The sequence below is a fragment of the Leopardus geoffroyi genome, chromosome E1 (genome assembly GCF_018350155.1).
Source record: "Leopardus geoffroyi isolate Oge1 chromosome E1, O.geoffroyi_Oge1_pat1.0, whole genome shotgun sequence".
Classification (NCBI taxonomy): Eukaryota; Metazoa; Chordata; class Mammalia; order Carnivora; family Felidae; genus Leopardus; species Leopardus geoffroyi.
The window spans coordinates 2503227-2530797 of record NC_059330.1 but is presented as its reverse complement, the minus strand read 5'-3'; the positions used below and the strand labels follow the sequence as shown (position 1 = coordinate 2530797).

General features: G+C 63.3%; 2 protein-coding genes across 2 annotated transcripts in view; both read right to left on the bottom strand.

Annotated features, from left to right (window-relative positions):
• Nucleotides 1-88: 88 nt before the first annotated feature.
• On the bottom strand, nt 89-22194 carry KDM6B (lysine demethylase 6B). The gene is given in 26 exon segments (XM_045487335.1): nt 89-1469; nt 1599-1769; nt 1859-1985; nt 2298-2439; nt 2600-2787; nt 2886-3000; nt 3136-3284; nt 3371-3442; nt 3530-3594; nt 3691-3896; nt 4949-5054; nt 5178-5304; nt 5428-6886; nt 6889-7573; nt 7666-8013; nt 8108-8251; nt 8254-8310; nt 8390-8551; nt 8638-8730; nt 8813-9032; nt 9136-9234; nt 9418-9559; nt 9650-9793; nt 10054-10173; nt 15059-15175; nt 22059-22194. Coding segments are annotated over 22 exon segments (4896 nt in total). The 5' UTR covers nt 9555-9559; nt 9650-9793; nt 10054-10173; nt 15059-15175; nt 22059-22194; the 3' UTR covers nt 89-1445.
• Nucleotides 22195-22646: 452 nt separating this feature from the next.
• The window catches only part of DNAH2 (dynein axonemal heavy chain 2), a 94295-nt gene continuing 89370 nt past the window's right edge, over nt 22647-27571 (bottom strand). The window contains 9 exon segments of the mRNA XM_045487332.1: nt 22647-23003; nt 23126-23276; nt 23437-23511; nt 23621-23797; nt 24272-24386; nt 24501-24652; nt 24740-24968; nt 25167-25351; nt 25523-25714. Of these exon segments, the coding sequence (XP_045343288.1) occupies nt 22849-23003; nt 23126-23276; nt 23437-23511; nt 23621-23797; nt 24272-24386; nt 24501-24652; nt 24740-24968; nt 25167-25351; nt 25523-25714 (1431 nt within the window). The 3' untranslated portion in view covers nt 22647-22848.

The window sequence follows — 27571 nt, the reverse complement described above, 5'->3', positions numbered from 1 at the left end:
CCGCCGGGGTCTGCGCGGGAGGCCCGGCCGGGCAGCCCTCCCCCGCAAGTGCGCGCCCCGCTAGCCCCAGCACCGTATCCAAACCGGATGTTTTTCTCGGATTTTATTTTTAATATTAATATTCTCACACAAAAATCACCGAAAATAGGGGGAGGGTTGGGAAGACCCCTCTGCCCCTGGGGCAGAGAGACAGTGCAGTGCGAGGGGGCGGGACTGTAAACCCCCCACCCCTCCGCAGCCCCAGCGTGGGAGAAAAAAAACCACCGACGGAACGAAAATAAAGCCCCAGAGAAACTCATCCCGGGGTGTCCCTGCCCCAGTGAGGCCCTGGCCCTGGGCTGGTTCACGCTTAAAAAGAAAAGTGGGGGAGGGAGGGGTGTGAGGGGAAGGTCCACGTTTTTTAAAGTTGGCCGGGGCTGGGAAGGACGGGGTTCCTTTTCCTCATAGTTCTTTCTTTAAAACTTTAAATTTTTTTTATTTATTTATTATTATTATTATTTTTTTACAAAATACCATTTCAGTTCCCACTTCTTCCCCTACAGTACAGGAGTCGCTCACCCTCAGGCGGGGTCGGGGTCGGGTCGGGAGTGGGGGCCTGGTCCGAGAAAGTGCAGGACGTCGGGGAGGGGAGCGGGTTTGAGCACCATGAGAACCCGGCTGGAGCCGCGGGCGGACGGGCGGAGACGGACGGGCCGGGCCCGGACACACACTGGGGCGCGGGGAGAGCCCGGCGGCGGGCAGTCCCTGGAGGGGCAGGCGGGATGGCTTGGGGGGGGGGGTGCGGGAGGTCGGGTTTTCCCAAAAATGAATAAATAGAGGTGAGTGGGACTGTTATAAATTAAAAAACAAAACGAACAAAAAAAGAAAAACCAAAAACAACCAAGAACGAACAAACAAAAAAAGAAAAAAAACCCCAGAAAATACAAAAATCATAACCAAGTGAATAAACAGAGACATGTACAGGGGGGTCACAGCTAGCATTGGAAGTAAAAAAGGAGGTTCTGAGGGAGGGGTAAAGCCCATAGAAAGAATCTCATTAAAAACCTCGGCTGCCGTAACGTCTATGTACAAACACGAGCCGCGAGCGTCTGCGCCGGGCGGGCGGGCGGGCGGCAGGCGTGAGGGAACCCGTATGTGACCCCCGCCGCCGCCGGAGCCTGGTCCTTGTGTCTGTTGCTAGAAAGGCCAAAGTCGGTGAGGGGAGGCGCTGGCGGGCGAGGGGCTGCCAGCCCCCTCCCCCGTCTCCCATTTTTTTTTCCTTTTTTCCTCTTATTTGTTAAAAAAAACTTTTTTTCTTAATAAATTAAGTGAGGGGGAGCTGCCAATGGGGCGGAAGGGCCGGGCCCGACACCCCCTTCCCGGCCAGAGGCGGGACCTAGGTCCAGCCCAGGCGTGTGCTGGTGGCCCCGCGGCGCCCTGCAGGCGGGCGGGCGGGGCGTCCGGCCTCATCGCGACGCGCTGGCGGGGGCCTGCGGGGACAAAACCGGCGGCGGCGGACTCAGGCGCGGGGGCGGGCGCCGTGCTCCGCCCGCGCCCCGCCCCCCCAGCCCCGCCCCCGCCCCGGGACCCGACCCCGGGCGCGCCCGCCGGGCCCTCACCAGCGTGAAGGCGTCGTAGGCCTGCGCCAGCTCCTCGGTGCGGTATTGCTCCAGCACCACCACGCCCTGCAGGCCCGCGCTGCGCCGCCGCGCGCACGCCTCGCAGTGCACCAGGTACGTGTTGCGGCTGCCGTTCTCGCTGGTCACGAACAGGATGTTGAACACCTCCACCTGGGACGGGGCGCAGGGGAGGGGGGGGCGGTCACGGGGAGCGGGGGCGGCGGGGGCACCTCCCTCCAGGGCGCGGCGGGCCCACTCACGTCGCACTCGTTGCAGTAGTAGGCGGGCTCGTCCTTGACCCGGCCCTGGTAGGCGATCTTCTTCCCGGCCCGCACCAGGCTCTCGCGCTGCACCTGGCAGTGCTTCATGGACTGCAGGAGGCAGAACCTGCGCGCGGGCAGAGGGAGGGGAGGCGAGGGGAGCCGTGAGGCCGGCGAGGCCGGCGGAGCGGAGCGGGGCGGGGCCTCCCGGCTCCAGGCTGGGGTCACGGCCCCTGACCTGGGCATCGCCCACAGTGGACATGTGGCTCTTGTCTATTTGGGACACAGGAAAATAAAGCTCATCGGAGCGGGAGCGGGTACAGTGCAGGGCACGTGGTCTGGGGCAGAGAAGAAGGAAGACGGGGTGGAATCCGACAGAAAGGACAAGAGCGGGGCCAAGTTGGGTGGAGATGGGCTTCTTCCCAAGTGGGGCGCTCACTTGATCATCTTGAACAGGTCCGGGTCGCTGATTTTGACCGTGCGAGCCACGTTCCAGGACACGTGAATCATGGGCACGATGGACTTGACGTTCTTCACCTCGTTCCACTCGTATCGTTCCAGGGCCAGCTGGTACTGATAGGCTGCGGGGCCAGAGGGGGAAACGGAGGCATCTCAAGCAGCCGCGGCCACGCTGGCCCCCAGGCCCTCCTCCCTTCCCTGGCAGCCGGCTGCCGTTCAGCTCGGCCACCCACAGGGCTCACCCCCCACGGGGCTCACCCCCCACGGGCCCCGCCCTCTCACCGGTGAGGGGCCCCACGTTCCAGGCAATGTTGTTGCACCAGCCGGTGGCCTGCACCCAGTGCACGGTGCCCGCGTTAATCCACACCAGGTCTCCGGGGCGCTGCACGAAGCGGTACACGGGGATATTGGAAGCATAGAGGTCATCCAGGATTGGCCACCAGGAACCAGTCAGGTAGTCCACGCCGTGCCTGCGCGGTGGCCACAGGGTCAGACGGAAGCCACAGGGACGGGGCGGGACTGGGGGGGTGGGAGGAGGTGTATCTGGCGGGGCCAGGGTGGCGCGCACCGGTCGCAGAAGGCGCTGATAGTCTCCCAGTAGTGCTCGTGCACCGCAAACCACTCGCAGTCGCCAGGGCCGATGTTGATGTTGACGGAGCAGAAGTTGTTGTTCTCCTGGTGGCCTGCAGGGGGCGACAGAGAACGGCATGGCAGGCGGCGGCCCGGCCTGCGCTCCGCGCCCGGTCCGCCCCCGGGCCCCCATTGGCTGGCGGAGCGGCAGCCCCGCCCCCTCGCGCGCGCCCGGGCGAGGAGCGCACCTGGCGTTCGGCTGCCGGGAACCTTCATGTACAGCTGCACGGTGTTCATGCCCAGAATGGTGTGGCCCACGTGGCTCAGCATGTTGCCCGTGGAGGTGACCCGCATGAAGGCGGGCAGCTTCAGCAGCTCCTGTAGCTGGGGTTTCCACCTGCGGTGGCGAAGGTGCCACAGAAGTGAGAGGCCGCCCCCGACCCCTGCCGGTCCGGCAGCGCCCCTGCCCCCAGCCGCACTAACCGCTTGGCATCAGACAGGTCGATGTTGGTGCCGAACTTAATGATGTGATGGTTCTTCGGGTCCGGCGCGCTGCTGCCGGGGCAAAGAGCACGGGTTGACGGAGACCCGCCGGCCGAGGGAAGGGGAAGGACACGAAGGCGGCGGACGACCGGGACCTACCTAGGAGGGGTCCCCGTGGTGCTGTCGGGCTCCTCTGACTCCTCATCCTCGCTTTCCTTCTCCTCCTGCTGGGTCACAGCGGGGAGGCGGGCTGGGGTCAGTGCCGCCCCCGGCAACCCAACCCCCCCACCCGCACCCCCAGCCCGGGCAGCCCCTCGCACCTGCAGGGACTCCTGGAAGGACGAGGCCTGGTACTGCGCGTACTTGGCGATGGTGGTGTGCGAGCGGGAGCTCTCACAGGGCCAGATCTGCCGCGTGCCCGTCAGGTCCCAGTTCTCGTCCGAAGGCTGCTGTACCTGGGTGCGCACCTCCACCGTGTGTTCGCCGCTCGCCTCCACCAGCGTCTTGGTGGAGAAGAGGCCCAAGTCTGCAAGGCAGGACCGAGCAGGGCGTCGGGGCAAGGGCGGAGGGCAGGGAGCGAGGGCCTTCTTCCTCCCCAAGCCTCTCCTCCGCCGCCCCGCCCCCCCCCCCCCCCCCCCCCCCCCCCCCCCCCCCCAGCTTCACGGAGCTCAGCCCAGCCCCACACGCAGCTGGGAAGGTTAGCCCTCCCAGGGCGACCCCCTCTTCTCCTGCTGCTGCTCTGAGTCGAGGCACCTCCAGGAGAGTCCTCAGGTGTGCGTGAGGCCACAGGTGCACTGCACCTGGCACTTAATAGGTGCTCAATGAATGGCAGTTTCCTTAAGTTACCGCTGGATCCAACCAGAGATTTAGTTAAGTACAAGCCTAGAACACGCTCCACGCTAACAGTGGTGGGAAGGAAGGATATACGGGTATAGAGAACGCTACGGACATAGAGGCAAGACGATTGCGTTTTACGTTTCTGTGTGGTTTCCGTTTGTACGTAAGTACCTTTGTTTGGAATTCTGCCCGATAAAAATTTTTTTGCACGATAAAGCGCTGAAAAAGAGAGCCCTGGACACCTGGGTGGCTCGATGGGTTAAGTAACCAACTTTGGGACTCCTGATTTCAGCTTGAGTCATGATCTCACAGTCGTAGGATCGAGCCCCTCATTAGACTGTGTGCTGAGTGTGGAGCCTGCTTGGGATTCTCTCTCTCTCTGCCCTTCCCCACTCTCACTCTCTCCTCCCTCCTCTCTCTGCCCCTTCCCGCTCTCTCTCTCTCTCAAAATAAATAAACTTTAAAAAAAAAATCCCCAAACCGTGGGCCGGCAGGGGTTTTGTATACTCTGTATTCTCATCCTAATCGATCAAGAAAACCAAAAGGGACCCTGACCAGGTCCTGGGTCCCATCCCCTGCCCCTCTATCCAGTGCTGGGGACACAGTGATGGGAAGAAAGCCCAAGGCCTCAAGTAGGGCCTGCGGAGGACTGAGGATAGCTCGTGAGAGCTGCGGTCCGGGGTCTGCAAGCATGGGGGCCCTCCGAGGCCTCCCCTCACCCTCCTGCCCTTCCATACTCACTGAGCCGCAGGGAGCCCGCCAGGCCCCGGATCACGGTGATGGGATTCCGAGGGTCTGTGCAGAACTGCAGCAGCACAGGTGAGAAGGCGTCCCGTTTGCTCTCCAGCTGAGAGATGACAAGGAGACGGGGCCAGGGTGAGAGCCCTGCCCGGGCTCTGAGCCCCCTCCCCCACTGCCCCTGACGGCCCAGACGCAGCCTCAGAACCCATGGCAGGGGGGTCATACGTACATAGATGCTGGGTGTGGGCGGGTTGAGTTTTTCCCGGGGCAGCTTCTCCTCAGTGTTGATCTTCGGTTTCACAGACTGGGCAGGGGAAAGGTAGGACTCTCGAAACTTCCCTTTCACCTTGGCATTCCTGTGGGGAAGATAGGGACATGAGGGCAGGAATATCAGGGTGATGGGGAAGGGAGCCCCCCACTGGGCCGGGCCAGCAGCCTGGGGGCGGGGGGGGGGGGGGGGGCCACCTCCCGGAACTTACTTGCTGGCACGCACGACGTCAGCAGCGCAGTGGCTGATGGTGAGGTCCGCCATGCGCAGCCTCCGCTCCTCCACCTCGGAGGCGATAAAGGTCTCCTTGTCCCCACTCTCCACCTTGATGAGGCGGATCTTCAGCTCCTTGGGGGGCCCTTCGCTGAGCGAGCGCAGCTTTAACATGTCAGCCCGGCTGACACCTGGTGGCCCTGGTGCTTCCTCGCGAGCCTTCTTCCCGGGAACGGGGGCCGAGGGCGCTGTGGGCTGGGCAGGGGGCGCGGGGGCCGGTGGAGGGGCAGGAGCCGTGGGTGGCTTGGCCTTGGAGGCCCCGCCAAGATCGGGCCGGGCCTTCTCGCGACCCTGGATCTCCTCGCTCTGCAGGTCCAGGTTGCCCAGCACCCGGCGGCTCTTTTCTTTGGGGGCCTTGGCCTTGGTCTTTGCCCTGCCCTCTCGGGGCCGCCGACCCACGCTGTCCTTACAGGCCCGCCTGTGCCGCCGGTGCTCCTTCTGGTGCTCCTTCTGGTGCTCTTTCTGCCGCCGCTTGCTGCTGCCGCCTGGTCCTGCCGCCGCCGCCGCCGCCGCCGCCACCCCGCCACTCTCCTCGCGGGCCTGGGCGGGAGGCAGCAGCCGCTCGGTCCCACTGTCCACCGGGCCCGCCGTGTCCACCGGGCCTGCCGGGTCCGTGGCGCTCCGGCCCACCCGCTCCACGAGGGTCTCACAAGCCCGACTGATCTCTTCTAGCACCTCAGACTCAGACCGAGCAGGGGGCAGAGGCAGGGGTGGGGGCGGCGGGGCGGGGGTCATGGGGCCCGGGGCCGGCTCTTCGCCCGCCCCGCGCTCCCGGGCCCAGGGCCCGCCTGAGGTAGAGAAGTGAGATGCCGAGGGAGCGGAGGGCTGCGGGGAGCCCTGGGCGCTAGGGGCCGCCGAGGCAGGCGGCGGGGCGGTAGCACCTGATGGGGGGCCTGGCGAATACTGAGTGGCGGGCAAGGGCCCGGGCCGGGTGGCGAGGGCGGCTCCAGTCCCCCGGTAACAGTACTTCTGTCCCTCCAGCACGGAGGCCAAGGACTTGAGCAGGCTGGCCGGGCCGGCCGGTGGGGGGAGCGGGGGCGGCGGAGGAAACTTGGCTAGAGGCGGCGGTGGCGGCAGGGCTGGTGGTGGCTTCTTCTCCTCTTCCTGGGCGGCGGTGGCAGTGGCGGCCGGGGTCGTGTCACTAGGGAACGGAGGCTGCAGAGACGGAAAGGGCTCCTTCAGCGGGGGCGGGGGGGCTGCGCCCGCCTCCTGTTGCTGTTCCTCCTCCTTGCGAATGGATTCGTCCAGCATCTTCATGATGTTGGCCAGCCCATCGGGGAGGATCTTGAACTCAGCCGGCTCCTCAAACTGGTCCTCCAGCGGGGTAGGGGGAAAATCGAAGAGCCGCGGGCCTCGGGCAGGCAGCTCCCCAACCCTGGGCGGCACAGGCTGGGGGCTTTATTCAAGGGGCCTGGGGGGGGGCCCGGCCCCACCTCGGGGGTCTTTGGGAAGGAGACCCTGGGCCGAGGGCTCTCCGGGCGCCTGAAGCTTCCTGAGGTATTTTGGTGGCAGGAGGAGGGAGGAGCTGGAGGCAGGGCGAGAGTCAAGGGCGCAAGAGGTGGGTCCTGGGGGCTCAGATTGGGGCTGGGGGGCCGGGGAAGGGGGTCCAAACTTCTAGCCAGGTAGGGAGGCGGGGGGAAGGACACGGGCCCTGTGGGGCTGCTGCTGTGGCTGCCATGGTTGCTGCTGCTGGTGGCTGGGGGAGTCGGAGGGGTGTGCGAATCCTGAGTGCCCACAGAAAAGCGGGGAGCCGGAGGCCCCAAGAAGCCCTCGCGGTGGGGGAGGGGTGGTGGGGGAGGGCGGGGGCGTCCCTCAGACCCAAAGAAGAGCTCCTCGAAGATCTCCCCATCCTCGCGGGCTGCCCGGCAGGCCGGGCCCTTCAGCCAGGCAGGGGGGGGCGGAGGGCGTAAGAGGCGGGGACAGGGCGGCGGAGGCGGCGAAGGGGGGCCGGGCGGCAGGGACAGGTGAGGAGTGGCAGCGGGAGCCGCCAGGAACGGTTTCCGACTGCTGTGTGCCGAGGGCCCCAGGCGGCCTTGGTGAGAGGAGACGTCCAGCGCGGGAGTTTGGTAATGATCAGCGCCGGGCTGCAAGCAGGGGACAGGCGGTCGGCGGCTGCTGGGGGGGGGGGGGGGGGGGGGGGTGGCACCGCCCGCTCCACCCGCGGTCCGGAACTCACAATGCCTGGGCTCGGCTCCGCGGCCCGGAGACCGGTGTTGTTGCTGCTGCTGCTACTGCTGCTGCTGGTGGGGCCGGGGAGGCCAGGGGGCCGGGAAGGGGCGTAAGGCACGCAGGCGGTGGTTGCTGCTGGTGAAACGCTGGAGTCCATCCGCGACCTCTGAACTCTGCTCTCTCTAAGGTCACTTCCGGGGGGACGGGTGGCAGGCGGGCAGCCATGGCTCTCTGCTCCTGGGGGGCGGGGGCCTGGGCCTGGGGGTGCGGCCGGGACCAGCCGGTGGCCAGGGGGGTGCGCGGCGTAGGCCGGAGCCGGGTACGGATACGGGTGAGGCAGCGAGTGCCGCTGCTCCTGTGGGAGAGGCAAAGGGCCACGAGTGACACATGGGGGACGGGGGACGGGGGACTTGTGGTTAAGGGACGAGGGGCAATCGATTGGGGCTCACCTGGCGCTCTGGGGGTGCTGAACCCTTGCGCTCGGGGCCCCAGACATCTCCATGCAGGGCGCTCCACAGCCCTGGCTTGCTCAGCTGAAATGGAGGACTAGTGGCGAGGCCAGGCAGGGGTGGGGGCGGCGGCGGGGGGGGGGCGGCGGGGGCGGCGGGGGCAGTGGCGGCGGGGGCAGCGGCAGCCCCGGGGGAAGGCCAGTCTGGAAGAAGAGAGAGCGTGAGAACGGCACCCCGGCCCAGTCCTGCCCACGGCGGCCCGTGGCCTACATGCGACCGTACCTGCTCGGAGCCGCAGCCTCTCCTGCGCTTGCCCCCGGGGCTGAGGCCCTCGTCCCCCGAGGGGCCTGAGAGCGCCGCGGGAGGCACGGGCTGCACCACTGGGGGCTCGGCGGCTCGCTTCACGGGGGGACCGCCCCGCTTGGCCCCATAGTTCCGCTTGTGCTGAAAACAAAAAGGAAGGAGGGAGAATGAGACATGTGCAGGTCCAGCCAGGGGCCTCCTCCCCACCCCACCGGCCCCCATCTCACCTCAAGGTGCAGCAAGTTCCACACTTGCTCCAGGGGGGGCAGGACCTTGGCTCGGTGCTGGCAGGAGCCGGCGTGGAAGTTCCAGAACTGGGCCTGGGGGCAGAAGCACACGTTAGGATGAGGGCGCCTAGCCAGAAGGCACAAGCCCAGCCCCCCGGGCCCTGCCTCATCCCACCTGCTGTAGTCGGCCGATGCGGGGCCCCAACTCAGCCAAGCTTCCTCCGTATCGAAGGGCGCTGTGATAGCAGCGAATGGCCTCCTCGCTGTCGTGCTCGGACTCGTATAGCTGCCCCAGCTGCTCCCACAGCCCCGGCTGGGCCGGCTCTCGGAGCAGTGCCTGCACACAGCCATGCAGGGATTCCAGCTTCCCGTGGAGGGGTCTCGGGGCGGGGGTCCTACCGGGCAGAAGGGGTTGTGGGGGCTGGTGAGGCCTGGGGGGACCTCTTCTGAGGCCCCAGGCTTACGTCCCATCTACAGCACCTTTGATTCCATACTCACCCTGGAGCATAATACGGTTTGTTGGGGTGTCCAGAGCTACTGCCATGTGAAGGGGGTAGGGGAGCAGAGAGTGGGGGCTGCCCGACGCTGGCAGAGCACCTACAGACAGAAGGGGTCTGTTAACGTGCAGCAAGATGAAGTGGTCCCGTCCCTACTTAGAAATGAGGGGACTGAGAGACTAAGGGAAAGCAGCTGAGGACCCCACTGGGGTCCACAGATCAGCAGAAACCCAGAGAGTGACCAAAGAGTGGAGATGGGGAGAGGGGTGCCCCATGTTCTCACCTGCCTCCAGGCAGCCATGCGCTTCGAGGAGGGGGATGGGGCGGGCAGGAGCTCCAGGCCCCAGCACAGCTCAAGCCCCCGAGGGCAAAGGCTTCCCGTGCAGCGCGGGCCCCTGGAGGGTCCACTGCCCGATGCATCCAGCCTGAGTCAAGGAGAGATCAAGATCTTCATGGGGGCACAGCCTGAGCCAGCAGCATACACACGGCCGACCCAGCCCTGGTCTTTCCCTTACCAGGTCAGCAGTGGCCCCAGGAGCCCTGGAGATCGGGCACGGCCCCCCTGCCCCAGCTCTCTGGGGCGACGGTCCCGCTCCAGCCGCTCTGACAGGAGTGCCCACTGCCCCCAGACGGCCACCCAGGGCCCTTCACAGCCAATTCTGCGGAGGGGAGGAGGAGAAGGAGTGCCGTGAGCCGGCCAGCGCACAGCTGAGGCCCAGGGGCCCGGCCGGGCAGTCATCTGCACCGGGAGTCGGGCCTTGGCTTTCCCCGAGGGGAGGGCCACGCCGCCCAAGGAGCCCCCGGAGGCCCGGGAGAGCGGCGAGGCGCCGGGACGAGCGGCAGGGAGCGGGACGGCCGGTCAGTGGCGGCTCGCTGCCGGGAGCCACTGGGGCGGACGGGCAGCGCGGCGGCGGCTTACCCGGCCTCCGTGGGAGCGTCCTCGCACGGCGTCGGCGAGCTCCTGAGATCCGGCCAATCACAGGACTTCCTCTCTCGCCAGAAAGCCAATCATCACCCGTGTCTCCGCCTCAGTAACAGCCTGGCCGGGACCAATGAGAGCGAGGTTAGCCCGGCCGCGGCCGGGGGAGGAGGGGCGGCGGAGCCGGTCAGACGGGCTCGGCCCGGGGTGACCCCGGGGTGACCCCGCAGCTCCCACCTAGGGTCTCCATCCCGGACCTGACACCCGGGCCGGCGGCGCAGGCAGGGCCCGGGACCCCTGCGGGTGAAGGCGGCACGTCGCACGCTCGGGCCGGCCTGGGGGACGGCGCCACCCGCGAGTCCCACGCACCCATAGAGTCGCCGAGGTATTCCCGGCAGGACCGCCCGAAACGCCCCCGGCCCCGGCGCCCTAAGACCGGCCGACGGCAAACGGAGGCACAACGCAGACAAAGGCGTCGCTGCCTTTCCTCCCTTCACCTCGCCCCGTGCCTCACCTCCCACCCCGGATGCCCCCTGTGACTGCTCAGAGCTGGCCGGTCACGGCGACTTCGGTACCCAAACCCGCCCGCGCCGAGATCCGAGCGCTCCACCACCACCACCACCGCCCCCCCCCCCCACGCCTGACCCTATCCCAAACTACGGTCGGGGCCCCCAGCCTACCTAGTTCCCGGAGCTCCTCCACTTCCCCTGGCTCTCTAGGTCTTCAGTTCCAACCGACCCCCAAAACCAAAATCTCCCTTTAATCCCCCAACTTCTGAGAAGACGCGCACAGCGGTCCCGAGTGGCCCCTCTCGCGTGGCTCCCGTATCCTCTATGCCCTTCCCCGTCGGGGCCACGCGGTTCCCCACGGCCCACGTGGCCCCCGCCCCCCAAGGGAGGGGGGATTTCGGGGGTTGCCCGTGACGTGGCTACTTGCGCAGCGGAAGCAGCGTGTGTAAGTGTAAGGGGGGGGTCCTTCGGGAGGGAGGAGGGCGGGGCCCAACAGGCGGTGACATCACCCTTGTCCCACTCTCACCGCCCACTCCCTTAAAGAACCCAGAACCCGTTTCACTTCCTCCTTCGCGGCGCCCCCCCCCCCCCCGCCCTTTCCCGTCGGTGCCGCCTCGACCCACGACGGGCGCAGCGCCCCCCTTCTGGGCACCTCCCCTTCGGCCCCAGTTCTTCCTTGTCGCCTGAGCCCAGGATCCCCGTCCCCGCGCCTCTTCCTCGCCTACCCGGCGTCCCCGCAGGTAGGGAGCCGGCTCAGCTCCCGGGATCGGTCCATTGAGAGTCTAGAGTACAAAGAGCTGCGAGAGGCGAGCGTAGAGTACAAAGCGGCGGGGGCGGGGCCAGCGCTCCAGCTGGAGCGAGCGCCGGGCAGGAAGCCGGGGGAGCGCGCGCGACGAGGGGCTGGGGGCGGCTGGAAAGTTCGCCTTCGCCGAGAGAAGTCTGCGCGGTGGGGAAATTTCCACCCAGCCCGCAAGGGCAGGCGGGTTTCTGGTGAAAACAGTCCTCTCTCCGCAGGACAAGATGGTCTGTTTACGTGCTAAGCTCCGGACCCTACAGGTCGCGGCGCGCCACTCCCCGCCGAGCCCTGCGAACGCTTGGGCTCTGCGGACGGCGTCCGCGGCTCTAGCGGAGTTTCTGCCCGAACTCTCTCTGCTCACCACACTGACTTTCGGTCAGTTGCCAAAGCCCTGGGACGAGCAGAGCGCTTAACTGCGGTCTAAGGGTAGCCCGGGCCACATTCCCCCACCCAAGTCCGGGACCACGCATGGGCTAACGGGGGGCGGGGGGGGGGGCGGGGGTTCAGGCACCGCAGGATCAGATCCCCGTTTGCGAAGCGGTGCCGAAGGCGCTGCCAGCTACCAGGAAATGCAGCTTCCCCTTCTGCGATGATGACACTTCCCCTCCACCACTTCCCCTTTCCCACGGGGAACTGACTCAGCTTTCCCTAAAGCACTGAGTCCCGTCCCTCCAGCCCCTTTCCACCTTTGTCCACAACCCCCCACGCCGGTACTCAGAGTACAGCAGCCCTCACTGGAGAACAAAAACTTCCTGTGCACTAAATACACATTCACTCTCGCCAACCACCTCGGATTCACCGGGACCCGGGCGCCTGACTCCTCATCCACCCCCCGTACAAAGCCCTCCCTCGGGGTCTGATTCAGGCTTGGGGTGGGAGAGCGTGAGTCACCCACAAAACCTTCCCCTATTCCCACTGACTCAGCCCTCGCCTCCCTGAACACACACAGACACACAGTCAGAGGCAGACACAACTCAGCCCACACACCGCTCACCACCGGTCCCGCGGAATTTCCCCTCTCGTCTTCCCCCACGACGGCCCCTCCCCGCGCCCGCCAGCCTCGACGCCGCGCTCACACCTGTTCCCCGGCGCCGGCTCGCGGTCCACTCTCACCTCCACTTTCGCTCTGGGGCAGGAATAGCCCTCCCCGACTCCCGGTGTCCGTACTAACCAAGGGGAGGGGACGGCCACGGGCAGCAGTCACAAAGACAGACACCCACAGACTCCCCGAAGGCAGGTGAGAGGAAGACGCACGCGGCCACAGCCAGGCTGGGAGGACGGTATACTTCTGGGGCAGACATTCCTTCCCAGCCTCTCCCGCCCGACCCACAGTCCCCGGGGCCGGCCGCCCAGAAAGGGTTAATTCTTCTCCTGCCGAGGCCACGCCCTCTCCATCCGGGCACTCCCGGTTAAGCCCAGCTCCGCCCCTTCCATCCGGGCTCTGGACTCGGGGACTTTAACCGACCCCCTCCCCCGGAGCCCCGAGAGAGACCCACTCCATCAATCACACCCACTTAACCCTCTCCGGGCTCCAGGCCTGAGGAGCCCCCGGCGCGCACCGCTGCGGCCGCGCGGGACGCGGGGGAAGGGGCCAGACGTGCGCACGCAGACTCACATGCCGGCCAAAGACAAGACCCCGCACACACGGTCTTCCCCCCCGCACGCAGTCCGCGGACGCGCCGAGGCGGGGCCGGGGCCGGCACCCGCCGCATCCCGCTCCCCGCCAGGCCTCGTTCCGCCCGGTGGAAGCGAGGGGTTACAGGCTCGCTTCTTACCTGGGGGAGGGGGGAGGCGGAGGGGAGGGCCGCCGGCTGGGGCGCCGCTGTGACTCAGCCACCCGGGCAGGCCGCCCGCTCGGGATTCCCTTCCCCAGCCTTCCCCCGCTGCTGGCCCCTCCCCGCCCCCCACCGAGGAGTGACAGTGCCGGCCCCGGCCCGCTATGTGTCACTGCGAGCCTTGTGTCTGCCTCTGACTGGACCGCTGTGTTCACCAGTGTGTCTGACAAGGTCGGCTGTGTGTGGGTCGTCCCGGTGTCTGTCTCTGTGTGCACCTGCATATCTGCTCATCTCGTCTCCTTCAGTGCCTGTGTCTGACGCGTTCCTGTCATTATGCCTGTCTACATGACTCTGAGGGGCTGTCTCTGTCTGTGTGTCTGCCTGGCTCCTGTCTCGGTCTTTTGTCTGGGTCTGCCTCTGCATCACTTGCGTGATCACGTGTGTCTCTGCACATGCCCTTCTGTGTTTGCCTTCATGTTCCCGAACAGAGTCTGGGAAACACTGGAGCAGGCTGACCCCGCAGACTCCTCGCCTCACTCCCCCCGCTCCCGAATCCTGACGTCTTGTTGCCGGATCAGTGATCCTTCTGTTTGAGTCAGATATTTGGGCGTCTGTCTGCCTTCAATCAAGTTCCGTCCTATTCCTCAACGTCCTTGCTGATCCTCAAGGCTCCCTGCAGCTCCCATTATGATGATAATTGCTAGCATTTAGTGAATACTTACTAGTAGGCACCAGGCACCGTCTTAAGCACTTTACATACCTTTTTAAAACTCCCCCCACCGCAAATCTGAGTTAGGAAGTACTTTTTTTTTTTTTTTTTTAACCCATTTTACAGATGAGGAAATTGAGGCTCAGAGAGGTTAGGTAACTTGGTCAAGTTCACTCTGCAAGAGAGTGGAAGAACTGGGCTTCTTCCCAGGGCCTCATTCTTTCCACTCTTCTTTCTGCCTCTGTCCTGTTCTCCCTCCCTTGGTTTTATCGTCACAGGCCATCTCCTGGGTCAGCCTGCCTGCGCCCCCACCCCGTTCTACCCCCAGCATCTCTAGCATCGCAAATGTCTCCTGTCCTCTACAGCAGGTGTGGGTAGGACACTTGTAGCAGATCTCAGAAGCCATTGCTTTCTTGGCAGTGAAGCTCATTCAGTTAACACATTCATTCAACACAATTCCACTGAGGCACCCCAATGTGCAAACCATCCTGCCAAATCCAGATACACAGAAGAAAACAGTCCCACTCAAAAATTCAGTGCGACACACACTCAGAGAACTTAAGTCCCTGGCTTAGGTATCCTCTCCTCTCCTACAGAGCCTCAGGCAGAGAACTGGCCCAAAGAGAGAGGGAAGCAGAAGAGAAGTAAGACTTGGGGGGGGGGGGGGGGGGGAGGAGGCAAATGCTGTAGCACAGTGGGGACAGAATGGCACAGAAAGGGAGCTGGAAGGCAAGGTGAGATGCCATGATTGCCATGGCAACAGCAGCAGGCTGTTGTGGCCATGGCCTCCGGTATCTCCAAATCAATTTCCAATCACCATGCATGAACCACACTGTTCACCAACTCTTATAGGGCACCCTCACCCCAAGAAAAATCCCCCCAGGTTATCTCACCTCTACCTTCCAGCCTTGCAAACTCTAGTTTAATTCAACTCCAGAAGTAACTGAGTTGTAGCACTGGAGGGAGATTTTTTGGTGGTAGTGGAGAGGCTGGTGAAATACAGGGCTGAACCATTCAGGGGCAACGGAGGGGCGCTCCAGCAACCAGGAAGGCTGAACCACTCCCGCACCACATGGTGGGGGGATGCTCAGAGCTGGACTGGACCATTCTGAGGAGTGGGCACGATCCAGATCATACCGCTCTTCTTCAAGCATGTGGTCCAGAGCTGGACTGGTGGGGGTGGGGGTGGGGGTTGTTGCTGAGGAGCAGAACTTACCAGATGGAATTTGATGTGCCCTGTCTCATTGGAACCAGTGCCCCAGTGGTGGGGTGCAGCAGACCACGGTGGGTGGGGTGGGTGGTACTACGGGGCTGGCATGGTGCCTGGGGGAACCTGAAAGAAAAAAGCCAGTTAGAAGTGGGGTCTCCCCGGCTGGAGAATTTCCCTGTGCTCCCTGTCTTCTTATTGAGGAGAAGCCTGGTGCTGGTGGTCAGATGGGATGAGAGAACCCGTTTCCATGGCAACCAGAAAAAGCCATCCCCAAGGTGGTCCTCCAGCCTTCCCCTTTAGGAAGCAGCCTTGGACCAGAGGGTAAGGGGAGCGTGCTACGGCATCTGTGAACGTCCACAGTGGACACCCAATCCATGAGTCCCCTTCGGACCGAACTCTCCTGCTGACAGTCCCTGGGCCCAGAGTAGCCCCGATTGCCCCTGACGTCGTCGGCACCCAAGTCGGCCTCAATCCTGGCCCCAGGCCTGCAATCTTCAGCCTTCAGCTCAGCCTCCTCCCTACCCCTAACCTTATCAAGACACCAGTCAACCCCACCCTCTGGACTCTGCCCCCTCCTCTTCCCCCAGGCGGGTGCAGGCAGGTCTTGGCGAGCAGCACAGGTGGCCAGACTAGATGAACGGGCCCAGCAGGGAGGAGCCTTCCTCCACAACGGCTGACTCTGGGCCTGGGTCTGAAAGTGGCCTCTGCCGCAAGCCTCCCTTGCATCCCACCCCTCAAGGCCATATCCTGTTTCCCCATCACCTCCTTCCTCTCTGTGGCCCGAGAAGGTGACAGAGGCCCAGTCCCTTCCCTCCCCTCCGAAACAAAAAGCTAGGTCTTCTAAGTCCAGGGTCAAGAATCAGGTGTCCATCTAGGGTCAGACCTAAGTCTGGCCCTTATCTCAGACTCACTCCTCAGAGACCTATGGTTTCTGCTTCCTTAGTCACAGTTGCCTGCCCTTGACGTCCCAGACATTGGGGTTCCCAGTCTAGTCCCCCCATTCCCCGGCCGGCCAGCCCGCATCCTTCCCCCTGCCCCAGAGACTCAGGCCTCCAGCCCCCAGCCTCCATGACGCAATGTGCTGCAAGCTGCCTGGGCTGCTGATGACACTGCCCCCAGGGAGGAGCCACTCCTGACCCAGGAAGGGCCCCCCCCCCCCGCCACCCCCCATAGGCCAGGTAGTGGCCAGCTGCAGGCCAGGGAGGCCGGGCAGGCAAAGTTCTTGTGCTACAGAAAGGAAGCTTGAGGCTGGAACCTTCCAGGACAGGGATGTTGAGAACATGGGACCAGAGGGTGTGCGTGTGCTTGCCTCTGTGTGTGTGTGTGTGTGTGTGTGTGTGTGTGTGTGCGTGCGCGCGTGCGGGCACACGCGTGCAGTCTGTAGTGTTTGTGTAAGTGGCTGTGTTGTAGGGGAAGGGGATGTGCTGGGAAGGGTCTAGCCTAGAGAGAGGGGAGTGGCAGGCCTCACGACAGACCAAAGAAGGAGTGAGGGGCAGCCAAGGGGGTCACCAGGGTGTGTATGGGGTGTCTGGACACCAGAGTGGGGGAGGGGCCCACAGCCATTTAAAGGGCCAGCCCCAGAGCTTTAATCCCTCACCAGCCCTGGCCCCAAGCCGGAGGCTGTAATTCATCTGTCCAACAGCTGGGGTGGGTGTGTGTGTGTTGGGGGGGGGGGGGCATGTGGACGGGAAGGGGGAGCTGGGGGAGGGGCTGGGGCTTTCTTGTGCACAGAGCCAAACAACAAAAGGGAAGCCGAAGGGCCAGCTCCAATGTGCCCAAGCCGGGCAGCTGACCTGCACACCGGCCGGTGGTCTCCACCTGATGGCCAACAGACTCCGTAGTATGGACTCAAGGACTCTTGGCCGAGGAGTCCGAGAACCCAAAGATGGGGCCTGGGAGAAGGCCCAGGCTGAGTGCCCCCAACCCTGCCCCCGCGAGCTGTCACCCCTCCTCGTAGGTCCCAGCCGCAGCACCGTCCCAGACCTGGCAGGCCCCTCGACAGATTCAGCCTCAAATGCCCTGCTCACCAGCCAAGCCTCCCCAGACACGGCCTGCCGGCTCCCCCTCCCGCCGGCGCAGGGTGGCAGCGGCCACACCGAGGCTGTCCCTTTAAATCATTACCACCCCTGATTGTGTGGACAAACCGAGGGCCCTGCCCCCCAGGCAGGCGGCTTGCCACCTCCCCCCCATGAGTCCCCAGAAATGTGAGGGCCATTTAAAGGGACAACGGAGAGACAGCCAGGTCTCTAGCCGCCCCCACCCCCACCCCACACACACACTCACAGCCCCTTTCCCCAGCGACACACAGCCCCTTGCCCCTCCGGAGGGCCCCCCAAATTCCGGTCCTCTCCCCACCCCTAGAGACTGCTAGAAGGAGAAAGGGGGCCAGAGTTGGGGGGGGGCGGGGAGCTGGGGGAGCGAGGAAAAGACAGGGGCTGCCTCCTTACTCAGAGCCCCAGGGGACAGGTCGGAAGGAAAGCAAAGCCAGGAGAAGCGGCGAGACAGAGCCCCGAAAGGTGCCGCGGGCAGACCTGGGGCGCACAGGCTGTCGGGCGAGGGGAAGGGAGTCGGGCTGCACGAGACGGCGGCGCGGCCAGCGGGCGACAAGCCCAAGTGGGGGAGATGGAACAGGGAGGGCCAGGGAAAAGAGGCAAGGCCGGAGGAAAACGGGGAGACAGAATCGGGGAAAGGGGTCATCCGGGAGGGTGTGGAGGAAAATCCGAGGAGGGAGGGCGAGCCAGGCCGGGGTTACCTGCTGGGTGTCTGTCCCCCGGCGGTGCCCCCGGAGTCCGGGTAGGGAGGGGGGGAGCAGCAGGGGGGGGAGTGGGGGCTGGGGGGGCGGGGGAGACGGTCCCTCCTCTGCCTCCTGGGCCTGCCCCGGCGCTCGCAGCCTCTGCCTCCCTCCCTCCTCCTCCCCGTCCCTGAGTCCCGGAGTCAAACAAAGAACTGTAGCAGGCTCTCCCCAACCCCCTCCCTCCTCCTCCTCCTCCTCCTCCTCCTCCTCCTCCTCCTCCTCCTCCACCTCCTCCTCCCCTCCCTCCCTCCCCACCAGCAGGCTCCCTCCTCCTCCCTTCCGGTCTCTTCCTTTAACTACCCGCCCCCCCCAGCCCCCAGCACTAGTCTCTCTCCACCCACCCACCCCAACCTTTTTACACACCCCTCAGCCAAGCCCCGTCCCCGCTGTAGAGTCCCTTTGCAAAATTGAAAGGCTCCAGAGAACATGGGAGGGGACTGGGGTCTTGCTTAAAAATCAAGAACCACAATACAATTATTTATTTTCACGGCCAGAGGAATAGTCTTAGCTGTTTCTTCTCCAAGAGGGGGGGGAAAAATAATCCTAAAGAAAGCAATACAAATCTGACTAAAGCCCTCATCAAATAAAGTGCACAAAGCAGCGGGAGCTAATCCCCAGCCCCCTCCCTCCCACCCGCCAAATTAAGACCGACTCTCCACTCCTCCAGAACCAACTCCTAAGGTCCTGGCCGGCTGGAACCAGGCCTAACAACTACAGTCACAAAAATCATAACTATCACGATTTAACCACAATAATAAGCATTTTATAACAAGCCTTCATTCAGTATTTATTCTGCACCCGCCACCTTGCGAAGCGCTTTGCATAAATTATCTTATCCCCCCCCCCCCACCTCCCCAACAGCCAAGAAGGTATGTATTGATATTTAAATTTTCCAGATGAAGAATGTGAGGCTCTGGGAGGTGGTGACCTTTCCAAGTCCCTATGGCCACTAAGTGGCAGAGCTGGGAACAGAATCCGGGTCTGACCTGACAGCCCAAGCTCGGAAACACTTTAAAAGAAAAACCAATTTTTTCTAAGATCATAACCAAACCCGGGAACTTAACTCCATAGGGAAGGGCGGTCATAACTATCAACCCAGTCCCCCTCCCTCAGGAAAGTGACCCACCCACCTACACAGAATAAAGACCTGTACTCTTCAGTCTAACACTGCTTCCTGACCCTTTTCGTCACTGTTGGGGTGTCACTAATTACGATCAGAGATGAGCTGCTGTCTACAGAACGCCACAAACCACACGCAGCTCTTCTCCTGGGAGTAGCTATCTGGCGACCACTCCCACTTCAACTCAAAATGGGGAGGGGGGCAGTAGGACACTTAGCGATGCAGCAGGTGGGAAAGCCGCAAGACTGCTGGGAGGCTCCTTCACGGGGCGGAGGGGGCTGGGAAGGAAAGTTCTCATACCCACCTGGGGAAAAGTGACCCCGGGTTCCCGTAGCCCAGCAAAGGGGCAAAGTCTTTGGGCCACACCACACCCGTGCCCCTCCCCCCTCACAAAACTCCAGGCCAGGGTTTCCCACCTGCAGGCTGCTACGGCCAAGGGAAGGGAGAGGGGGAAAAGATGGCACGGGGTTGGAATCGGACTCGGGGCAGAGGTGGGGGGGGAGAGGGGGAGGCGGAATGGAAAGGGGAGGAGGCCTCCGGCCTGGCAACCGTCCCAGGGCACGTGCACTGGTGACATCATCCCAGGCCACCTCTAACACAGACCTTTGACCCCTAGGGGCGGAAAGGGGCCTTTGGCTAAGCTTCCTGGGAAATAGCCTTAGGAATTCTGGGAACCCAAAAAGGAGAAGAAGAAGGAACCCAGGCGGCTTGCCTTTATCTCTTTTACTCCCAGTACCACTCCAGCCCCAGGGACTCGGGCTTCTCGGCTCCTCCTCCCCGCCTCCAGCCCTGACCTCCCAACCCACATTTCTGACGGAGTCCCGACACGCCTCTCGCAGATACTGTGCCTTCTCTCTCCCGGGCGAGATCTCGGGTGGGGGGCAGCAGGTGGGGGGCGGGGGCACCGGGTCCCGCGGGGCTCCGTCTCCCATCTGCGGGATCCCCCGTGGCCCAGCCGGCCGCCAGCCGGAACCTGTCTGGGTCCCCAACTCTCCTGCCCCTCCCCGCGCCGTTCCAGGGCGGAGTCTGTGGAGTTGAAACCAGGACACGGCGAGAGGAAGAGTTATATAACCGGGAGAAGCCGAGAAGGACGAGTGGAGCCCGGGACAGACAGCCCGAGAGGAGCCCGGGGAAGTGCATGAGCACGAGGAGGAGTGGGGAAGACACGCTAGGGATGGGAAGGGTTGGGGGTGCATCAAAGAGGAGGCATCCACGCGAAAAAGGGGCGTGGTGGCCCGGCGGGAGTCACCTGGGCCGGCCGGGACTTCCCCGCAGCGCCCTCCCGCGCAGCCAACAGCAGCTGAGCCCAAGCGACTGAAGCCTCGCAAAGGGGCGCAGATACCCGTTCCGTTCCCCCTGGGGAGGCAACCTAAGCCAGAGCCCGGGAAGGCGCCGGCGGAGCAGAAGGGGCCGGAAACCGCAGCTCCGCCCAGCCCACCTGGGAGAGTGGGGCGCCAGCTGGGGGTCGGTGGGAAACAGGTAGCCGACCCCTCCCACGCAAGGCTGGGCAGTGGTGGTTGGAGACCCAGCGAGAGGGGACAGGCGGATCCAGACGCCTGGAACCCGAGGGGCTGAGGCGCGCAGCCCAGGACTAGTTTGCAAACACACATTCAAATGCGGGGCGGGGGGGGGGGGGGGGGGCGGTGCGGCGGTAGTGCTGCAAGCTGCGACTCGCCGCGCAGGCGCAGGGGGCTACTAGGGCGCGTGCGGAGGAGGGAGGGGGGTGGGCGCGAGCGTGTGGGAGTGCACGTGCGGGTCCCGAGCAGCTTCCCCCTCCCTTCCTCCACCTCTCCCCCTCCCCTCTCCCTTTTCCTGTCGCTCTATAAAGCCTCCTCCACATTGGCTGCCAGGGCCCTGACGTCAGGGGCCTCCGCGGGAGCCGATTGGCCCGACACGAGAGTTCGGGAATCCGGCTCCCGAGTCTGGCTCTCGGGTTACTCCGGCAACGGGGCAAGCAACCCCCGGGAGGTCGGCGGAGCTGCGCTCCTTGTGGCGCCCGGGTCCCGCCTCCCTCCGGACGACCGCCGAGCCCCCTTCGGCGGCAGCGCAGCTCGCGGCCTCCCCTCCGTCCTTCCCGTCCTTCCCGCTCGTACCGTCCCGAGAACGAGGCGTCCTGCCCCCGACCTTCCCCGCAGTCGCCCCGCCCCCAGGTCACAGCCACAAGCCACAGCAGACAGGAAGCGAATCTGCGTTGCTTGGTAACCAAGCCGCGTGCCCCCTCCCCACTATTTACTCCAGCGCAGGGAGGCGGAGACGGGAGTCCAGCCCCCTCCCCAGGCTCTGCCCTTCGCCCTCCCGCCCACAATTTCCTGTGAGGGGCCGAGATGACAGGAAGTCAGACGCCCACCTCGGCCCACCTTTCTCTCTGGCCGGGCGGGGGGCTTCAGCCCCTCCGCCGGCCACATCCCCCACCCCCACCCCCCCACCTTGCTCCCGCGGCTCGGGCTGCGCGTCTCGCCCTCGCCATCTCGTGGCTGCGCTGGGAAGGTCCGCACGGAGCAGGGCCCGAGCCGGGCGAGGGCGAGGAGCATCAGAGTGGGGTAGCAGGACCACGGATGGAGGGGCGGCGGGGTGCGTGGACACGAAGACTCCCGCGGGGAGGCTGGCTCCCGGCGCTCCTGGCGCGAGGGTCAAAGCTGAGGCGACACACCTCGCCGTGGGAGGGACTGGAGGGAGACCCGAAGTGGCCCCGGGACCGGAGACGCACCCCTGCCCGACCACACCCGACCTCAGAGGGCCATCACCCTGGCCTATCTGCAGACTCTGACCTTCAGTCCTGCCCTTCTGTTAGGCACCGTCGCGCCCCGCCCCGACCTAGTGTTGCGGAGGGGAAATCCCGGCCCCAGGGGAACTGCGAGTCCTTTCAGGCCCCTCTTGACATCCGAACCCAAGGCTTCTGCCCGCCCGCTCTTCCCCCACACCGCCCTGCATTCTGGGGAACCCTGGCGTCCTGCGCCCCGATCTTCTTTGCAGTGCCTTTGCAGGGACCGAAACGTCCACCCCCAGCTCTACAAGTCTGAGACTCAGGCGTCCCGCCCCCCTGCGCGGAGATGGTTTCCCTCTTTCCAGACGCCCCCGCGGCCCCCCGTTACCTGATTCTGGGGTGTCCCAGGTGCTCAGGCTCCCCAAGGTCTCCCAGGGGGTCGAGCGGCCCCCCCCTCTCCCAGGCCGGGGCTGGGGGGGCCGCTCCGCCCCGTGGCGCAGTTGGATTTTCCAACACAAACACCGCCCCCCCTGCGCCCCAGCCCCGCCCCCTTCCCTTGGTCCCGCCTCCCCTCGCGCCGAAGTCCCCCCCCTCTCGGGCCCCGCCCCTCCTCCTCCTGTGCCGCTCGCCTCAGCGCACGTGCCGAACAGGATACCCGGTGCCGGGTGCTGGGTGCAACCTACTGGGTCCGGCCCCGATCCCTGCCGGACGAACCCCTATTCCATTCGGATCACGCGCGTTTCCCAAAATAAGCCCCGCCCCGCCCGCTCAAGTCCAGCCCCGAGATTTAGCCACACCCGGTTTAGGCCCCACAGCCCTGCCCCCTCGTTCAAGGCCACACCTCCCGCTTCCCAAGCTCCTTTCCCAGTCCAAAAGCAGTAGCTCGCAGGGGTTCGCTTCCTCTGTGAGATCCGGGCTTCCTCCCTCCCCAAACCCCCACCACCCCATTGAGAGGCTTAAGGCTTAAGGCTTGTGGTTGCGGGTGTTTTCCTGCTCTGAGCTCCAAGACAATCCTTCCACCTTTATTAAAGGCTAGCCAGCTCCAGGGCCCCATCCCGCGGCGCATTCAACCACGGCCAAGGCCAGAGTTAAGTCCAGCCCTGGTCCGAAGTGCATTATCAGTCTTGGCCCCTAGAGTCCCCGACCCTCCCTCAAGCGGGGAGGAAGAGGAGGCCTCCTCAGTTGTCCAGGCTCATGAGTAGAGCGGTGCCCCTCTTGATCCAGTGGTCAGATGTCATGGTCCCGGACCGGAGGTCGATGCCAATGACGAAGGAGGCTCGGTCTGAGCTGCCTGCCCGGTTGGGATAGTAATAGCAGGGACAGGAGTACATGCCTGAGGGAAAGGAGAGGGGATGGGAGTCAGAGCGCTGGGGCCTCTGGGAGAGCAGGCACAGGTGTGGGGGGAGGGGCGGGGCAGAGGAGGGGTTGGGATCCAAACTCGGGGCGCCATCCCACCCTTGGCGCTCTTCTTTCGGCTTTCTGCCGGCCTGAAGTGGATGGTGGGCATGAGGCAGACGAGCTGCATGGGGTCCGCCTCCACCAGGCAGGAGTTCTTCCAGTCCCAGCCGGCGCCCTCCAGGTACAGGCCCCGGACCCACACGCCGTCCTGGGAAGACACGGGGAGAAGTCTGGACCCGAGGCTGCCAGCACCCCTGGCCTCTGGCCTCCCTTCTCCCTTGCCAACCAGCTGTTTCCCCCCTTTGCTCCCAGCGCCCTCCTCCACCAGACCCGCCTCTGGTCCCAGTCGGAGCACATCTGGCTCCCACCTTGGGTGGGTACACGAGGTTGCTGTCATCCACGGTGGAAACAATAAACTCCCAGGAGAGGCTGTCCACCGAAATCTGGGGATGGAAGGTGAGAATAAGGGAGGACCCCCAGAGAGGAGCAATCGCAGGTGGCCAGCACCCCCCCCCCCCCCCCCCCCCCCGTCACACTTAGCATGTGGCTCACGTTATTTTGGCGAGCTGAGGCCTGCAGCACGGCGGTGAGGAAGCCGGTGGGGAAGGTGAAGCCGGACAGCCAGAAGATCACGGGAGGCCGGGCCCGGCTGGCCCACAGCTCAAACTGCTCCACACGTGTGGCCAAGTCCCGTGTCCACGAGGCCAGTGGCTTTTGTGAGGGATACGCCTGGGGGAGGGGGAGGCGGTGCGTGTGTACGCGTTCATTCGTTCACGCGTGCAAATCTTTACTTGGTGCGCTCGGGGCAGATAGGAGGAGATGTGGTGTCGGCCGGGTCCCCCGTCACGGCTGGCAAAGCTGTCTCCAAAAGCCCCCTCCCGGGGAAGAAGCATAAAGCGACCACTAGTTAACCACGCCAGCAACAGTGCTGTCCGGTTACCGTTAAGGAAGCACCTACTGAGAGTTGCACACAGCACTAGGAATCCCTGACGCGTCTTCAGAGAGGTTAGTGACTCGCCCTAAGTCCCTGAGTTAATAACCGCCAAGCCAGTCTGTGAACGGCAGAGCCAGCTTTCAGATTTGAATCTGTCTGGCTCCAAAACCCAGGCTCCCTGGTTTCGCTCCTGCAACCGGGAGGCTGAGGGCACCGGGGCCAGAGGTCAGCTCATTGTTGCAGGAGGATCGACAGCTAGGTCATCTTGCCTTCCCCCAGAGTGGCGGGACGTGGGCATCGAAGATGCAGTTGAAAATCTCTTCCAGGCTTGTAGACATGACGATGAGGCCCTGGATGCCTTTTTCTAGATCTGTCAGGGAAAACCTGGGCAGGGCGAGGTGGGAGCTTAGAGAAGGGCCTGGCAGAGCCATCTCAGGTGGGGGGCTGGGGGGCGCCTTTCCTCCCGCCCCCTCCCCACCGAGCCCCTCTCCATCTTACAGGATGGTCTCCATAAGCTTGTTGTATCTCTGGATTTCCTGCAGAAGGACCACGTTGAGGGGGGAGGGGTCCATGGCCAGCAGTTTCCGGGTCCCCTCGTAGTCGATCATTTCAGGGATTTTCTGTTTCACATCTGCAGCCAGCTCGAGGACCTGACCGGCAGGGGCTCTGAGTGGGGGGCCTCTCTCCTCCCCGCACCCCCCCTTCCCCCCCCTCCCCCGGCATCCAACCCTGCCTACCTTCTCTTCTCGGCTCTGGCCTCCCGCCCTGGTGGGTGTAATCTGGGGTTGCAGGGACAGCAGAGTCTCAAAGAGAGTCCGCGCCTCAGTGATCTGGGAGGCCACATCCGCGTTGGGGTGCTGGCCAAAGGCCTCAGGGGGGTCCATGGTGGGCAACATGCTGATGTACTCCTTGTAAGAGGCCAGACTCCCATCTTTGGGGATGAAGTAAGTCTCCAGTGCTGACAACCTGGCGACCCACAGCATAATTCTCACCACGCTGTGGGCCACACTCTGGGGCTTCGGCGCCAGGCCAAGACCCTGGCCCCTCTGCAGAGGGCCTCTGCAGGGGGCCCTCCCCTCCAATAATGCTCCCAGCAACCCCAGTCCTGCCACCTGGTCTGCCGGGTGTCCTCTGGCCCCCTGTTCGGCGCCACCTCCCCCTCACCGGTAGAAGGGGGTTGAGAGAGTCTGGTCACAGAAATAGTCGTTGATGTAGGTGGTGAGCAGCCGCCGGTCCCAGTCATCGGTGACGTGCCCGCCGTAGTTGACGCCGGCGATGAGGTACTTGAGGGCATCCCAGGGTGTCTCCTCGTACTCCTCCAGGTAGAGACTCAGCAAGTTCTCCGACACCTGTGCGTGGTCCCAGCCCCCCACCCCCACCCCCACACACAGTTAGGGGAGGAACTTCCCTCGGTGGCGGGGGGGGGGGGGGGGGGGGGGTGGGGGGGAGGGGGAGGAGCCGCAAGGCGGGAAGTGTAAGGGGAGGGGGCGCTGGGATGCCGGCCCCCTGCTAACACAAACCTCAAAGTCAGAGTCATTGAAGCCGTAGACGATGTTCCAGCCGAGCTGCAGGAACTTTTTGCGCTCCAGCAACACGGAATGGAAGAAGCAGAGGGCAAACAGAAGCTTCTTATACTTGGCAGGTTTGGAGCAGCGGGAAAACTGCGATTCCGTCATCAGCTGGTAGAGGCGCGTCATGTTGGCCTTTAGGCCCTGGGGACAGTGCAGCGCGGAGGTGGGGTGATGTGCATCGTGCCAAGCCCTGCCAGTAGCACCGCCACAGTTGTGGAGGCTGCTTACTGCACAAGGGCACTGGCCGAAGAGGTCAGTGAGGGCTGCAGTGCAGCCCTTGACCTGCGCGCCAGGATGTGCACTGATTCACAGCACTGGGTGGGTGCCTTTCTCTGACTTGCACGCGGGCACTGTGTGGGCTACTGGGAGCTCTGCCTCCTTGTCCCCCCACTTTTGATCCTCTCAGCCATGATGTTCTCGACGGCGGGCAGGCCGGCTCGATTTGGGAATACCAGAAAACACGAGGACCTATCCGTGCAACTATTGACGGACAAAAACGTACACCATTAGGTACAGCGGTTCAGTGTAGATCAGAGGAGCCGTAGTGTATCATCGAGGAGGGGCATGCCACGTGATAGATTTATCAGGCTTCGAGAACAGGTCGGGATTTGGACTGAGTCTCACAAACGGGAAGGAGGTCACCAGGCTGAGAGGAGGGCATGGGTCTCCTGGAGATGGAAAGAATTGAGGGAATAAAGGCACAAAGGGGAGAATAAGTAAGGAGATGGGCCTAACTGAAGTCAAGCTCGAGCACTCAGGTGGGGTCAGAAGGGCCGTGGTTCACCAGGAGTCACGGGGCCACTTTCTGTCTCGCGTACTACCGCAATAGGTTGAAACGGTGCTTTAAGAAGCCCCGTCTATGAGGGACAGAACGGAGTCGGGAAAATATGTAAGCAAGAATACTGTCATTTATAACATCAAAATATGTAACGTGTCTAGGAATAAGTCCAGTAAAAATGGACAAATCTTCACAGAGAGAATGACAAAACTTTATTGGAATAAAGATTACGTGGAGAGAGACGTACTATAATCACGGATTGGGAGACTCGATCTACTAAAGACGTTGATTTCCTGCAAAGTGATCCACAGGGTTTTGTTTGTGGAACTTGACAAGCTAATTCCAACATTTCTGCTGGAGAATCAAAGGCCATGGCATAGCCTGAAGAAGAATGAGGTAAAGAGACTTGCCTTACCAGCTATCCAGCATTATTATGGAGCCAAACAGGAACTGAGACGGTCCATACTGACCTGAATATAAACAACCTGACCAGTGAACAGAGATAAAGGGCCCAGAAACCTAGGTGTGTGTAAAGGGGAGTTCAGGCCTGGCAGGCATCGAACATCGCAAGGGTGATGGTGGGCTATTTGATGATGGTACTGGGAGAATGGGTTATCTACGTGGGGGGCTGGGGGGCAACAGAATTAGACTTCTGCCTCATTCCACACTCACAAGGATCCATCTCAAGTGGTTAAGACACATGAATGTGAAAGTCAGGGTATAAAACTCTTTCTTTTTATGTTTGTTTATTTTTGAGAGGAAGAGAGAGTGAGCGAGCAGGGGAAGGACAGAAAGAGAGGGAGACACAGAATCTGAAGCAGGCTCCAGGCTCTGAGCTCTCGGCATAGAGCCCGATGTGGGGCTCGAACTCACAAACCGTGAGGTCACGACCTGAGCCGAGGTCGGACGCTTAACCGACGGAGCCGCCCAGGTGCCCCTATAAAACGGTTTTGAAGACAAGGGAGTGCCTTTACAACCTCGCAGTGAGCAAAGATTTCTTGAACGAGACCTAGGAGCACAAGCCATAAAGAAGAGAAGAGCTAAATTCCATCTCATACAAATTAAGGATCTCTATTCACCAATAATAATAGTTAACAAGAGGGGGGGGGGGGGAAGACAACCCGCAAAACACAAAGCGGACGAAGGATTAGGTTGTGGAGCATATGAGGAACCGTGAAACATAAGCAGCGTGAATCAACGTCAAGTACCCAGCGCTGAAT